At 32.6% G+C, this 17,165-nt stretch overlaps 1 protein-coding gene across 1 annotated transcript; it reads left to right on the forward strand.

Annotated features, from left to right (window-relative positions):
• The first annotated feature begins 13,780 nt into the window (after window positions 1-13,780).
• Window positions 13,781-17,165, forward strand: LOC112284738 (stromal 70 kDa heat shock-related protein, chloroplastic). The gene is made up of 5 exons (XM_024524878.2): window positions 13,781-14,628; window positions 14,791-15,123; window positions 15,287-15,429; window positions 15,633-15,921; window positions 16,152-17,165. Exons 1-5 carry the CDS (start codon window positions 14,044-14,046, stop codon window positions 16,944-16,946), a joined length of 2,145 nt encoding a protein of 714 aa, XP_024380646.1. The 5' UTR covers window positions 13,781-14,043; the 3' UTR covers window positions 16,947-17,165.

Raw genomic sequence — 17,165 nt, forward strand, 5'->3', positions numbered from 1 at the left:
GCCATATTTTCTTTTGTATTATTTCAGCTTAAGAATATCTATAGATAAATATGAAGATTATGCAATCTTTGCAAATCCTTAATTAGAAGTCTAAGTATATTTATCTTTGCTTTTATCCGTGAATTCATCTTCAAATTCATCTACAAGTAAAGTGACAAGTTTCAAAGCTCTATTCTTAGGTTTTGATTTTATTGCCTCAATTTTAAATTTTGCATTGATAATATCATCCTCAAGATCTATTACATAAAATAGATCATCTTTCAATAAGACATTTGTCGTGACATCTCTCTATTTTGCATATTTAAATATACGAAATAAAATTCTTACTTTGAATATGATTCTATTTATTTCTTTTATTTGAAATCTAGACCTTTCTTGTGATAGAACAAACTTATATACAAACTTAACTTCAAATCATATAAGTTTTTTTTTTCTTGGCTCATTATGTTTTCACTAAAACTTCTTTAGCATATTGCTCACATATAATCATAATCTTGTATTTGTTACCTCCAATTTTCACAATAAGCATTTCATACATACATAACCTATCAAAAGATTCATATATATACATGGCCTATCTTTCTTAAGCTAATACTTGAAACTAAATTCAATAGAAGGAACTTGTTCTTAGATCAATTTTTCTAATATCATGTTAGTAATTCATCATAGTTTACTAAGTAATAGATAAAATTAACGTGATAGAGATACAAAAATATATACATAAAGTAACTGTAATTCAACAAATATTGTATAATAAATCTTAGTTATATTTATATGACAATATATATCCTAACATAAATATGAGTATTTATATCAACATTTTTACTTGAAAAACAATAATGAATGGAAATAACGTAAATGATTGAAGAAAGCAATAAAGACAATAGACTTGTTTTAGAACAAAGTTGAAGGCTTTGGTTTCTTAAGCAACCACAACCGACTAAATCAAATAACCAAAAGAATGTGATAGAATTGATATAGTTAAATGGATGTGACTAGTAAATTCATGCTCACCTTCAAATGTTTACGATTAATTGATATAATCACCATACTTCCATCCTATTTTTTTTTACAAATTTGAATAGCCATTGGATTTCAATAAATTATTATATTATGATTCATATATATATATATATATATATATATATATATATATGGTTATAATATAATTAATATTTTATATTTTTTAATACAAATAAATTATTATGTGGTGTATAGGTTTCATTGTCCAAGTTAATAATCTTCACTAGCTTTAAATATTTACTTCATGCATCTCCTTTCTACTTTCTTTCCTTCAAGTGCAAGAGTCTTTGTATAGCCTCTTTCTATACTTGAAAGTTATTCGCAATACTCATTTTTTGTATGAAACTCAATTTTAGTTTGTACATACAAGTCATTTTTTATGAAATCATAGTTGTGTAAAATGAAAAGAATGTAAAATAGATTAGTAGATAAAAAAATAAAATCTTAGTAATTATTAAATAAATAAATAAATATTTTTTAGTGAATAAAAAATTAAAATAAAATAATAGTAAAAATTATAGTTTATTTTGATGCTACTAGAATAAATTTTAATACTAATAACATCAAATAGATATATATGTATATATATAATTTTTAATAAATATCAATTAAAGCCTACAAAAATATTTCACTTGAAATTTATAAATTTGGTATTAATTAAAATAATAAATATTTATCATTTTTAAGTAGATTTTTTTTTTGAAATGAAATAATTATATTTAAATGATTCATTTTATAAATTTCATTAAATTTTTTTATGATATATAATGTATAAAGTAAAATAAAGTCAAGCTTGAATCATCTTGGTAAATATTTAAGATATATATTGACAAAAGAATATCTTATCTTTTGTGATACTTACATATAATTGTAGATGGTATAAAAAAGTTTGATTTAAATCAACTTGCATTGAAAGAGGAAGAAAACAATTCTAATCATAAAAAATGATGTTATCAAATCAAGATAGATATCATTTTTTAAGATTAAATCTTTAAAATTAATATGAAGAATAAAAACAACAAATCAAAAAAAGAAAAATAGAAGTTTATAAAAGTTTAGACGACAAACAAAGTTAGTTAGATTTAATAGATGTGTGGAAGAGAAAGAATGTTGAAGAAGACAATACAAGATGTTAGAACAAGAGACTACAAAATCTGGTTAAAAAATATATTTTTTTGAATATAATTAAGATCAAACAACAAAACTTGTAATTTTGTTGTTTTAAAAATATGTTGTAGTTAAAATATAAAATAATTTATTTTTTTAAAATAATAAAATAATATAAAAATTAAGTTTTAATAATCTAAAATTAATAAAACAATAATAAGATCTATTGAAAAAAAATTAATAAAGATATTTCAAAATAAATATATTTATTATTATTGTTATTTTTTATTAAATTTGTAAAGTCAAGCAATAAAATTAAGATTTTTTTTTTTTTTTTTTTTTTTTTTTTTTTTTTTTTTTTTTTTACTTATGATGCATTTAGGAACTATAAAATAAAATTTAGTAGATTTTGTAAAAAATAAAAAAAAAAAAAAAAAAAAAAAAAAAAATTGTTGAAAACAACTCACTAACTTATCTTCTACTTTTTGATTAGATTATATATAAAAAAGTATCTTTTATTTCTAAAATTTGTTCAAAATTTGAATTTTATTTTATTTTCTTGTAATAGATTTGAAAAGCAGCTACATCATAAAATTTTACAAATAATTTTTTTTCTTATTATATATGATTTTGTTATTATATATTATTTTTAAAAATTATTATTGATATAATTTTATATTTTATAACTTAGTTAATATGTTTGATTAAATTAAAATATAGATATTTATTTATTTATTATTTTTATAAATTCATATCATGTACTTAATTGAATACATTATTAAGAAAAAATAAAATTTAATTAATTTTTTTTTCACATACATTGTACATTTTATCTAAAAATATTACATATAATTCATATTAGTATTTAAAAATATTTATTTTGAGTAAAATTTGATACTTTTTTATATCCACTAAAAGATATCAAGTACCCTTATTTGTGCTTATTTCCTAAGCTATAGTTATAAATATTATTAAGTAAGATCTATAATCACTCAACATTAGTTCGTTTTATAAAATATATAATAATGTTTTAACAACATTATAAAGAAGTGACACCATCTTCATAGCAAATTAATGTCAATCTACACTTGGACATGTAAGTATAAATAAGCACACCAAAATGTTTAAAACAATCAATTAAACTCTATTTGAGATAATAAAATATAAATAGAAAATTTATTAATATTTTAGTTCAATTTATTTTAGTATTATTTTCATTATCATTATTTTTAAGGTCAAAAATATGTAATGTAAAATCTAACTTAAAATTGTTGGTAATTAAAGATAAATTTCTATGAAAAAAATTATTCCTAAAGTCAAGTAAATCATAGCATCAAGTAACCAATTTAGACCATTTTTATTTTCATAATGTCTTTGATAAAAATTATTAAGAATTCATATTTTAATATTTATTGCATGACAAAAATTAAATAAAATATTTTTATATCCAAAATTTTAATTACATACTATATATAATTCTATAAATTATATAAATTATTTAAAGTCTCTTTTGGATCCATTAGAAGCTTTAATAAGCACTATTGGTGGTGTGTCAAGGGCATAAATCTCAAAGAAAGAAATCCTCAACATACTCTTATATGACTCAAAAGAACTAGAAAATCATTCAAATATGATTTAGTATTAAACTAGAATAGCTATTGTCAAAAATAAGAAGACTAAAAAGTCTTAAATTAAGACTTAGGACTAGAAAGGTGTTGACAAGAGTAAAGAAGGCTTTACTCTTGCCTCCATATATATTCATATGTATGAGCTATGTTGTCATATGGCATGATTTTCTATCCTGAAATACACTGAGTATCTAACTATAAAGAGTTAAGGTTTAACTTATTGAACAAATCCTAATAAGTGATGTATTCTTATTATAAAAGCCAAAGAAATACAATAATATCAAAAGATATTCTATTAAAATAATTCTTTTGTATTTAAGAAGTTTTATACATAAGGCTTTCTAAAGCATCTAGAAATGCTTTAATATTTTTTACTACAACAAATCATAACTTATTTTTTTGTTGATAAGTTTGCTTTTCCATAAGTTCAAAGAAAATCCATTATTCTCTTACAATTATCCATATTTATATCATAATTTTGCTATAACTCAATATCTCCATCTTTAACATATATATAGAATATTGGCTCCCAAAAATTCATTTATTTTGCATAAAATGCCCAAATTATAGCAAAATCCCTTTAAAACATTTTTTTTCTCTAAATTTTAGAAATTTATATCTCTTGATCCAACTGTTCAATTTTTTTCAAATTTCTAGATAATATAAAATTTATCCTTAAGCTTTATCATAAAAAAAAATAATAAATTAACTACGGATTGTCTAGTATCTTAAAAATCCTATCAAGTGCTTTAAATCCTAATTTAAAAACATCCAAACACTATTTTCTCCATATCTCAAAAATCTAAACTTCAAATGCTATAAAATTTATATATAAATTTTATTAACATAATAACACATATTCTTAAAAATATTTAGCCAAAATCTTATCATATTTCTCAAGATATGGCTTGAAATACAACCACTAATAAATCGGATCACTTACTGCCATTAGATTGCAAGTACTGACTTCAATTATCGTAAGTCCTTCATCCCACCTTAGAATTCATTAAAAAATATATAAAAATTATAGTCAAATAATAATTCCATCTAGTTCTAGTTATTGATCTTTCATTACTTTCCACACACGTGTGTTATGTCAAAAAGAGTGATAGTAGAAATAAAACCAACACCTTAATTTTGAATACTTATATCTCTTTTATAAAAACTCCAAATCACACAAAATTTGTACCCAATCCATGGCCAAAAATCTAAACTCTCTAATTTTAGCCCTCTAAGTTCAAATTGCCTCCAAAGAATAATCCTAATCCCTAATAAGGCCTTGGGCAGCCTTCTTGAAGTCCATTGGACATGACTTTTGGCCAATAGCAATAGAAAATTTTCATCATCCATCTCCATTCATCCATATGAATGCCCTAGCTACTCTTTTTTCTACCAAAATTCCTCTCTAATCTTTTTTCTTCTAAGATTTACATAATATATGTCCTAAATATCAAATAAAAGATACAAAATAAGATTTCAAGGATCACCAATGTTTGATAAAGATAGCTCTAAATATATAAAAACTATTAACAATATAAAATCAATTTCAATAATATTTTTTTAAATAACAATTTCAAAATAGTAATCTTATTATATTTTATGACTATTTAAAATCTAATAATATTAATTTTATTACATTTTATAATAAATTATATATTAAATATATATATATATATATATATTTATATTTATATATATTATTTTCACATAAAAGCCAAACCACAACACAATAATGTAGCAATATCCTATAGGACCTCCAAAACATATTGATTCTACAAGATATGTATTTTAACTTGAGAAGTTAGTTTTTTATTTGAGTGCCGTATAGTTAGCTTATTCCATAAGCTATTAATACGTAGTTAACTTGTTGACCAAGTTTCTAACCTTCAAATCAACTACAAACATATGTAAAGTCAAAGCAATGCCTATATAGCTTCTAAGAAGCTTGTCTAGAAAATATTATGAAATAAATCTACTTTTACTAACTTCTATTTAATCCTATATTATATTGCTCCCTCTTCTAAAGAAAAGTTCCATAAGGAGTGGTCATCATATGTTGAAAAAATCCAAGATGCGATGAATTGTATTTGCTACATATTTTAATCTTTTTTTTCTTCAAAGATACATGATAAGTCCTCTCAACCATCAATAATATCTCATATTAGTACAAGAAGGCCACTCTGTTGTTTAATTATTATTAAAGCCTTTTTAACTTCATTCAAATAAAATATTTGAAATACTGTTAAGAATTATTTTTACCTCTAATAAAATCACCAAACATCGGAAGCATCCTCAAAGGTTGTGATAACAAACACATTATATCTTGCCATCTATTTAAAAAATGATTTGTTGTTCTTGAGGATCTTAATCTCAATTATATTTCCTTGAAGGTTGAGATAATCTCAATGTCTTATTTGATAAGTGAGCAAGTAATACTTCTTAAGTTGAATTTTTTGCTTGTTGGTTCTCCATCTCCTTAATGTTAGAAATACACAAAAGTTACAAATAAGAGTAGAAAGTAGAATGCTCTCTTCTTTGAATCTTATTTCTTTTATAGCAAAGATTTGCTATTTTTTATCTTGATTTTGATAGATATTGTCAATGAATAGCCTCAACCTTCTTTGTTGTATTTATAAGATTCTTTGTTGGTTCCTACATGCATTAATTAATATTATATCTATACTAATAAATAAGATATTTTAATCTATTTTGACCCGTCTTTAAATCTAAGACTTCTTTCAATTCAAATTCTTAATTATTATCCACTTTTATAGTAAGAGGTGGCATTTGCTTTCTTCTTGAGATATTCATTGTCTTATATGACTTAAAAAGAGACACATAGAATATGTGATGAATCTTCATAGACTCTGGTAGATATAATTGATAAGCAACCGGATTATTTTGTTTACTGATATGAAAAGGTCTAAGCCTATAATAGTCTAACTTTTCACAATGACAAGTAGTCTTAATATTGCAATGAAGTAGCCATACCTTATAACCTATATTAAATTGTGGTTGTTCCTTGTGATAAACATCTACATTGATCTTTTTTCCTTCTTAAGCTTTCTTTAATTGTGTCTTCATTGTTACAAATAGCTCTAACAAACAATTTGCCAAATCTTTTGCTACAAAATTATTAACTTTTAAAAAATCAAAAGTATCAAGTTAAAGATGATAACCATAATTGGCAAAAAAAAGGTGTTTGTTGAATAGAAGAATGTATCAAATTATTATATGTAGACTTTGCCAATGACAAAAGAATTATCCAACCATCTTGATGATAATTAAAAGTACACTTTAAATATTGCTCTAGAACTTGATTCATCCATTTTATTTGTTTATCAATGTGAGGATGAAAAACTCAAAAAATCTTTATATCTACCTTTAAAATCTTGAAAAAAATTCTTCAAAATCTTAATATAAATTGAGTCCTTCTATTTGATATAATATCTTTGAACAATCTATGATAGCAATAGATGTTGTAAAAAAAAAACTTAACCATTTCTTTATATGTCATAGCTTTTGTACATAGTACAAAATGTGTCATCTTGATAAAATAATTTATTATACTATCACAAATATAGAATTATACAAACTTAAGATTAAAAGATCCATGATAAAATCCATAGAAACAAAAGACCATGGTTGTTCTAAAATAGGTAATGGCTGAATAAGTCTATAAGTTCAATGATAAGGAATTTTAAATGTGGAACAAATATCATACAATTGTACAAAGTCTTTAATTGTCTTATACATTTGAGGCCACCAAAAATCTTTAGATATTAGCTCCAAAGTCTTGTTGTATCCAAAATGTCTAATTGTTGGAAAGTCATGACGAGCTTGAAGAACATATAGTTGTGCTTTGCCTTCTAGAATATAATCATTCCTCAAAATAGAGTAGATTATTCTTCAATTCAAATTTGTAAGTATTATAATACTTAAAAGAATTATTCTTGATATTATGAACAAAAAGATCAAAGGATATACTTAATTGAACTTTCTTGAGAAAGAGTGAATTAATAATCAATGTTGATTTCATTATTGAAGGATGAAAATGCTCTGGCTTCAAGAAAATCATTTTTTCTTAATCAAAAGTTACATCTCGTTTTTTTGGTGTACAATAAAAACATTTAGAAAGAGCATTTGATAAACTATATTATTTTTAGGATCAAAACGTGATTTTGAAATCAAATCTTGATAAAGACATACTTCAATAGACTTAGCAATGATTCAAAATACATATTGATATGAAATATTCAAGGTTCTTTTGATCCATATATACAATAACTGGATTAGAAGGACTTTCCAAATAATGATGTCATTATTGAAATGAATCTATAATTGTAAAAAGCTCTTTCTTGATGATTTTGTAGTTAATCTCAATTATTAAAAAAAATAGAATAAAAAGCAACTAAGTAGAGTTTATTATTTGCTTCCATTTATAATAAAATAGTACCTAAAATTGAGGCTGATGCATCTATTTTCATAAAAAATGCTTTAAAAAAATTGACACTATATAAAATTGGTGCAAAAATAAATGTTATTTTTAAGGCTTCAAAAAATATTTTAGCTTCTTTGTTGCACTCAAGTTTTTCTTTATATATCACATTTTTAAGAAGAGCTATAATTTGAAAAAAAATAAAAAATAAAAAATAATCAATAAATATTTGATAATAATTGATAAATTTTAAAAAAGATTCCACATCTTTGACTCTTTTTGAAACCTTCCAATCCATGATAGTCTAGACATTCTTAGAATCTATTATTAATCCTTTGTTGAAAATGATATATCCTAAGAAATCAACTTAAATAGTGTGGAATATATACTTTTGTATCTTGGCATATAAACTTATATCTCTTAATTTTTATAATACAAAATGAACAAAAAACTCATATTTTTTTATATTTTTAGAGTAGATTAGAATGTCATCTAAATAACAAACTACAAAATCATCTAAAAACTTACAAAAGACATCATTCATGAGATATTGAAAAGAAGCTAGTGCATTCGTCAATCCAAAAGGCATAACATTTTATTTAAAATGTCCATACTTAGTTTGAAAAATAGTCTTCCATTCATTTCCTTTTTTGATGCAGTCTAGATTATATGCTCCTTCTAAATCTATTTTTGTATAGATGTTTGCTTCATTGAGTTGATCAAGAAGTCCTAAAATCAAAGGTAGGACATACCTATTTTTGATGATGATCTTCTTAAGTCCTCAATAATTTATTCACATCCGCAAAGATCCATCTTTTTTTTTCACAAATAAGATAGGAGCTTCTACTAGAGATTTCAAATAGCTTATAAAGTTCTTAGCGAAGTTTTCATCAATATACTTCTTTAATATAGCCAATTGATTTTGCGATAAGCTGTAGATTAATCCAAATGGTAGTTGAGTTTTTTTTTTTAGATTAATTGTACAATCGTAGGATCAATGCTTTAAAAGAATATTTATATTTTTTTTTTCAAGAATATCCTAGAAATCTTAATATTAGTTAATAGAAGTTGATAGTTTGGAATTGGATAGGATTTCTATGATATCTTAAGATGTACTAGTCGAATCAAAATAAAATTTGGCATGGTGTTACAAGACTTAAAGATTAAGCTATATACTAATTTTGAATTCTAGTTAATAGGTAAAGAAAAAGAAATCACTATTGGAATATTTGTATCAACTTTCAAGTTAGTGGCCAAGTAACATCAGTGTGATTTTTGGGCATTTTATTACAATCTATAAGTTGGATTGGAATGAATTCTTTTTAAGCACATGGAAGACTTATAGTGGCATTTTTATACAAAATTTTCTTCAGGAAGAAAATTAGATTAGGAGCTACAATTTACTAAAGCTTACTGATTAATTTTAAGGTTTGTAAAGAAAATTCAAAATTACCTAATTATAAAAATAATAAAGAAATTAGAATTTATATATAATTGAAATCATTAAGAAGAGTATTTTTGAACACTTTGTATTGGATTTAAGCGCTTTTGAATTAAAATTCAAATTACATTCTTCTTATAAGGATGAATCATATTAAGATTCTTGTATATTTATAAAATATAATTCCACCTTCCTCAGCCAGATGCCCAATGCATATCCAAATATGATAACATGTAATACAACAACATCTTTCTACCATCAAAAATAGGTGTGGCATATTTAGCAAAAGGTGATCTTTCTTTTTTTACATGCATAAAAGTTGTTGTACCTACGAATAAGAATTTCAATATACTAGGATTATCTATTTTTATTTCAATATCAAGATTTTGGATTAAACTTCAAAAAAAGTTAAGATTACAAGAAATCTAATCTATTTGAGGGTAATATTTTTCTAACCACAATAATCCTAAAATAACTTGATTAGAAGGAAATCTTATTATATTAAATATTACTACACTATTACGATCTTTTATTGCTACATCTAAAAGATCAATCTCATTAGTAACATGTGTAAAAGATAGCAAACAACCATCTATGACTTTTACATGTACTAATTTAGTTTTCTTGATTAAAGGTATCTCTTATTTCTTAATAAAGTCTTTGTCTATAAAAGCAAGTTAACGCTCTTGAATTTGATAATGCAAAGACTTTGTGATTTTTAGGTCCTAAATATATATCTATTGTAAAACAAAGTAAGAGATCTAAGGAGAGAATAAGATCTTTACTAGTTATTGCATATGATTCTAGTTACATAGTCCCTATTCTAGCTAAAGAAACTCATTTTTTCACACATTGTCTTCTTTGGCAGTTGTGCTTCTTATTTTATAATTGTTTTGCTTCTTTAGACAATATTGAGCAGTGTGCTTAGCTTCTTTATAATACAAGTACAAACACTTTTCACAACACCAAATCTTTTCTTGCTCAATGAAAGGTTTAAAATGTACCATATCAATTTGTATTGATTCCAACCTTGATAAATAAACTTATGAAAACTAAAAAGCTGCCATCATTACTTGATTTCTTCCTCTTCAACCAAATCTTTATTCTTGATGCCTTTTAAATAATAATTGTTGCATGCAATGGTTTAAACAATAAATTGTTCCAAAGATTTTGCTTTCAATATTGTCAATAACAAGTCTTTGGTGTTATCCTTTAACCCACATCAAAATTGATTGATGAAGGCTTTTTCATTCTAATTTATGTTGCAAGTAAGGTTTTGGAATTCACAGCATATATGGTAGTTGATAGTGATCCTTGTCTTATAAATAAGAACTTAGTCTCTGCTACCCTTTTTTGATCACTTTTTCCAAATGTGGCCATCAATATTTTTAGAAATGAATTCAAATCATAAAAGAGTTGTAAATCTTTTTCTATTAAAGGTGTAATCTAAGGGAGAGCACTTCTACATATGAATGTGCCTATGAATCCAATTTGAATAAATCTATTAGGATATTGGAAGGAATGCAATCTTAGATAGAGCTTGACTTGTTGCAAAAATCCTCAAAATTTTGATCTTATTTTGATCAAACTTCTCAAGCATACTAATCTTTGTCCATATTGTTCTTGTAAAGCTAAAACTTCTTAGATTTAGTTGTGAGGTCAATACATTTGCTTCTTTCATCTATACGACTTCTTGGTATAGAGTCTAAACTTCTTCCATAGGCGTAAGATTCATATTTCTATGGTTGGTGCTCTTGATGCATGAAATTTTCATCCTAAGAGTATTGAAAAGTTCCTAAAGATCAACAATACTTACAAATCTATTTTCATCTCTGCCAAGTATAACATCCATGATTTTTTCTTCCATTTCAAACAACTTAATAAATCTAGAAGTCAAATTAGAGGAATGTAATCCACAACCTTTAATATTAAATGAAAATTTCCACAAAAAAGGATAATTTGTTCTCTTTAAAGAAGATATGAGTGTTAAAAAATTAAATAGTTTATTTAAAAGTGAATAATCTAAAACCTTTAAAACTCAACAATAAAAGTAGAGTAATTCACTCAGTTCTAAAACAAGACCAAAATAATGAGTTAGCATTCTTGTCAAACTGTCAAGGATATGAATCTAAAAGAAAGAAAACGTCAATACACTCTTGTGTCACTCAAAAGAACTAAAAAATCACTCAAAGATGATTTAGTATTAAACTAGAATGGCTATTGTCAAAGACAAGAAGATTAGAAACTCTTGAAACAAGACTATGGACTAGAAAGACATTGACAAGAGTGAAGAAGGCTTCACTCTTGCCTCTATATATATTCTTAATTAAGAGCTATGTGGCAATATTTTGTAAGAGATCCATAATGTGTTGACCTTGTAAGACATGTATTTTAATTTGCAAAGCAAGTTTTTTATATGTGCGCCACATAGTTAGCTTGTTCCGCAAGCTACTAATACGTAGTTAACTTGTTGACCAAGTTTTTAACCTACCAATCAGCTACAAACACATGAAAAGTCAAAACAACATCTATAAAGCTTCTAGAAAGCATCTCTAGAAAATATTATGAAATAAATCTACTTTTACCTACAAATAGTAGAACAATCATAAAAACCATATAAGATTAATCTAATTAAGCAAACTTCATATTTTTATGTTGCAATAATATATTATGGTATAATATTTGTTACATAATTTATCTTCTAACAACTTTTAAATTCTAAAATTAAGTACTAGTAGGCTAATATTTCTACATGTATTTTTCTTTGTTTCATCTAACTTTCTTATATTACATCAATACTATCTAAATTAATTACTTTCAAACCAGTCCATATGTGCTTTGTAGTCCAAATTATAGAAAGAATATCCATTGAAAAATAACATAGATACTTCTTATTACATGAATTAACGTTCCAAGGTTAAAAAATTGTGAATAACAAAATAAAATATACCATTTCTCATAGATTTTTTTCTACCTATAATTTTTATTTTTTTTATTTACTCTATTCTTATTTTATTCTATTCTTTTATAAAAAAAAAAATCTTTGGTTTAATACCAAGTACATTACTTCATTAGTAACAGATGCCAAACATTAGTAGTTTTTTGTGAAATTACCGAAAACTGGGTCTCGAAATGCACGAGGTGCTCAAGGACAGACAAGTCTTTTAGAAAAGTGACCATATATACAGATATTTCTAACACTAATATTCATCAATCAATCCTACTTACATTATGAATACACCAACAAATATACATGCATACATGGATACAACTGTTAAGTAGTATCGCAAAACCAAAACACCCTTCAAAAACCATCCAGGACATTCAAATAATCTCACTCTCCTTCTACGAAGAGTATGTTCACCAAAGCTCTCTTTCTTGCTCTCTCTCATTCCATGCAGAGATATTTCGGAACGTAGCGAAGAGCTGCGGCCGTCGCGTCGTCCACACTAGTCACCACACTTCCCATTGCAACTCTCATCAGGGAACCCTCCACTCTTTGCTCATGATCGGAACGAAACAGAATGAGGCGGAACAGACTGGAATGGAATGGAAACTTCCAAGACCATCCGCTACAACCTTTGCTAGCATTAAGCCTCACGGCGCAACCACCGCCGAACACATACCATCATCGCAGCGGGCTCGACCTGGAAAGCCAACATTGGGCCCCAGGTCCAGGAATCGCCGCTTACGACACAGTCCCGATCGACAGCCCACAAACACCCACGGATTCCATCCACCCTAAAGACGCCGCAGAAACTTCTCGCCACGCCACCATACACTGAGCACACGTGCAGGAATCCTCTGGAAGCGGGAAAGCGTACCACCTTTGGCCCGGTTGAAACCACCGCAATCCGGTGGATCTCGGTGCATGATTTCGGAGGGAAAGGGCGATGGATTCCATGGTGCATTGCAGGGAGAGACTGGCCTGGAAGAAACACGTGGAATGCTGTAAGAAGCCAACTAAAAGCGAATCAATACTACGCCGAATTTAAGCCACTATTTGTCCATGTGGAAGGTGCACTGGACGGAACGAAAGCTCATCATTCATCCAGACGATTCGCACACAATCGAATATCATTCAGACCACGGAACCGTCCCCGAAAAGTTTTTAAGTCTCCCGAGTGTCAACATTTCAGGTAGAAAATCAGACCTGGATCACGGGATAGGGTTGGGAAGCTCTGAGCAGAACAACCTCAAACCCCTACTGCCAACCAGTCTCTGCAGCAATTGTTATCGCTGCAACAGCCACTGTGGTTTTTTGAGTATATCTGTCACCAGCAAATCCCTCTCACTAAAAACCCTCAGCTTGTCCAAACGTTTCCATTGTAAGCGAGCGTCAAGGGTAAGGGCGATATAGTTCTTGGAGTAGTTGGCGTAGATATCGTTCGTAAGAGCAGGAAGCAATGGCGTCCGTGATGAACGCGCAGGCGATGGCCGCTGCCGTGGGGTCGGTGGGAGCCGTGGCGGGCGCGGACGCGAGGAGGGGAGCTCGGAGGAACGACGGGGCGTTCAGCACGCGCAGGAATGCGTTCTTCGGGGGCGACGTGAAGAGTCGCGCGGGGTTCGGCGTGGAGAAGCTGAGGGCCAAGTCCGGTGGGCAGGCGAGGCGTGCCGCCGGTCCGATGCGGGTTGTGGCGGAGAAGGTGGTGGGGATTGATTTGGGCACCACCAATTCGGCCGTTGCTGCCATGGAGGGCGGCAAGCCCACCATCGTGACGAACGCCGAGGGGCAGCGCACCACGCCTTCGGTGGTCGCGTACACCAAGAACGGCGACCGGCTGGTGGGTCAGATTGCGAAGCGGCAGGCCGTGGTGAACCCCACGAACACGTTCTTCTCGGTGAAGAGGTTCATCGGGCGGAAGATGGCGGAAGTGGGCGACGAGGCGAAGCAGGTGTCGTACCAGGTGATCAGGGACTCGAACGGGAATGTGAAGCTGGACTGCCCGGCCATCGGCAAGACGTTTGCGGCGGAGGAGATTTCTGCTCAGGTAGGGCGTGTGTGGTGGAGATTGCGGAGGGGCGGGTGGGCGTGAATTGGTATTGGGATTGGCGAGGGGGGCGTGGAGGTGGCGGGAGGAATGGGTGTTTCCGGGTGAGGAGGAGGAAGAGGAGGGTCTGATTGTGGGGTTTTGGGAATGTTGTGAGTGCAGGTGTTGAGGAAATTGGTGGATGACGCTTCGAAGTTTTTGAACGACAAGGTCGCGAAGGCCGTGGTGACGGTCCCGGCGTACTTCAACGACGCCCAGAGGACTGCGACGAAGGATGCTGGGCGAATTGCGGGAGTGGACGTGCTGCGAATCATCAACGAGCCGACCGCGGCGTCGCTGGCGTACGGTTTCGACAGGAAGGCCAACGAGACCATCTTGGTGTTCGATTTGGGGGGTGGAACGTTCGACGTGTCCGTGTTGGAGGTGGGCGATGGAGTGTTCGAGGTGCTGTCAACTTCTGGTGACACGCACCTTGGAGGCGACGACTTCGACAAGGTGAGCTGGAGTGGGGACGGAAGTGTGTGCAAATGCATGTTGGTTGCGGCGCATTGGTGGGGGGCGCAGTTTGATGTGGAGGCGTGGGGGAGAAGAATTGGTGCGATTTGATGTTTGGGTGGGTGTGGTGCTGATGGGTGGAGGTGTTTTGGGGGTGGTGCAGAGAATCGTGGACTGGCTGGCCGACGATTTCAAGAAGACGGAGGGAGTGGACCTGCTGAAGGACAAGCAAGCCCTGCAGAGGTTGACTGAGACCGCGGAGAAGGCGAAGATGGAGTTGTCTTCTCTGTCTCAGGCGAGCATCAGGTGAGGGTGGTGACGGGGGCTGAACGGCGTGTGGGCGGGTGCGAATGGCACGGTGGATTGGGGAGTGCAATGGGTGGTGGAGCGCGGTAGGGTTGTTCGTGGGGTGGATTTGTTGGGGGTGACGGATGAGTCTGGGAGGGAAGGATTTGTGGGTATTGCGTTTGGACGGTTGCTGACCGCGCGGTGGCATGGGTTTGGTGCAGCTTGCCGTTCATCACCGCAACAGCCGACGGGCCGAAGCACATCGACACGACGCTGACTCGGGCGAAGTTCGAGGAGCTGTGCTCGGACTTGCTGGACAGGTGCAAGACCCCTGTGGAGAATGCGCTGAGGGACGCGAAGTTGTCGTACAAGGATCTGAACGAGGTGATTCTGGTGGGCGGTTCGACGAGAATACCAGCCGTGCAGGAGTTGGTGAAGAGGATCACAGGAAGAGACCCGAACGTGACGGTGAACCCCGACGAAGTGGTTGCTCTGGGAGCCGCCGTGCAGGTACGTGACGTGGGTGCGGAGTTGAGTTGAGTGGAGTGGAGTGGAGTGGAGTGGCGTGGGTGAGGGGCGTGTGGAATGCGGATGTGGAGGCAGGGAGAGTGGGGATGCGAGCGGAGCGGGGGTTGAGTGGGTGGTTTAGCAAGAGGTGTCGGGGTTGGTGGTGTGTGCGTGCGTTGTCATTGTTGCGGGTGGGCAGCACGAATGAGAAGGACGGGGGGTGTTGAATGCAGGCCGGTGTTTTGGCTGGTGAAGTGAGCGACATTGTTCTGCTGGACGTGACGCCTCTGTCTCTGGGTTTGGAGACGCTGGGGGGTGTGATGACGAAGATCATCCCGAGGAACACGACGCTGCCGACGTCGAAGTCGGAGGTGTTTTCGACCGCCGCCGATGGTCAGACAAGCGTGGAGATCAACGTGCTGCAGGGAGAGCGCGAGTTCGTGAGGGACAACAAGTCACTGGGAAGCTTCCGGCTGGACGGCATTCCACCGGCTCCCAGGGGCGTGCCGCAGGTGGAGGTTCGGTTCGACATCGACGCGAACGGCATCTTGTCAGTGAGCGCCATGGACAAGGGCACGGGGAAGAAGCAGGACATCACGATCACAGGAGCCAGCACGCTGCCCAAGGACGAGGTGGAGAGAATGGTGCAGGAGGCGGAGAAGTTCGGGCAGGAAGACAAGGAGAAGAGGGACGCAGTGGACACGAAGAACCAGGCAGACTCAGTGGTGTACCAAACGGAGAAGCAGCTGAAGGAGTTGGCGGACAAGGTGCCAGCAGAGGTGAAGGACAAGGTGGAAGCGAAGCTGAAGGAATTGAAGGATGCGATCGCGAGCGACAACACACAGAGCATGAAGGACGCGATGGCAGCTTTGAACCAGGAGGTGATGCAGCTAGGACAGTCTTTGTACAACCAGCCCGGAGCCGGAGGCGCGCCCGAGGGAGGCGCGCCAGGCGGGCAAGGGAGCAGCTCGGGGCCGGCTGCGGGAGGAGACGACGTGATCGATGCGGATTTCACCGACAGCAAGTAGGCGGATGAGGGTAGGGTTTTGTAGAGTAGGGATTGGGCAAGGCCGACGGGCAATGGGATCGGCGCGGGGCCGGGTCGGGCAGCAGAATCAGAGTAGGTAGAACCCATTTCGAGCGCGAGAGATGTACGCGAGCGGGACTCGATTGATTGATGATGTATAGGATCTGGTAGGGATTTTGCTCGGGACTGCAAGAGCTTAATTTACGAATTTTTTTCTCCA

The sequence above is a fragment of the Physcomitrium patens genome, chromosome 7 (genome assembly GCF_059467195.1).
Source record: "Physcomitrium patens ecotype Gransden chromosome 7, ASM5946719v1, whole genome shotgun sequence".
Taxonomy (NCBI): domain Eukaryota; kingdom Viridiplantae; phylum Streptophyta; class Bryopsida; order Funariales; family Funariaceae; genus Physcomitrium; species Physcomitrium patens.

Excerpts from the sequence above, each read along its gene's own strand:
- LOC112284738 (XM_024524878.2), top strand. The coding sequence starts at position 14,044 with ATGGCGTCCGTGATGAACGCGCAGGCGATGGCCGCTGCCGTGGGGTCG. Across the intron at positions 14,629-14,790 it reads CGGAGGAGATTTCTGCTCAG|GTGTTGAGGAAATTGGTGGA; the intron begins GTAGGGCGTGTG and ends TTGTGAGTGCAG. Across the intron at positions 15,922-16,151 it reads CTCTGGGAGCCGCCGTGCAG|GCCGGTGTTTTGGCTGGTGA; the intron begins GTACGTGACGTG and ends TGTTGAATGCAG.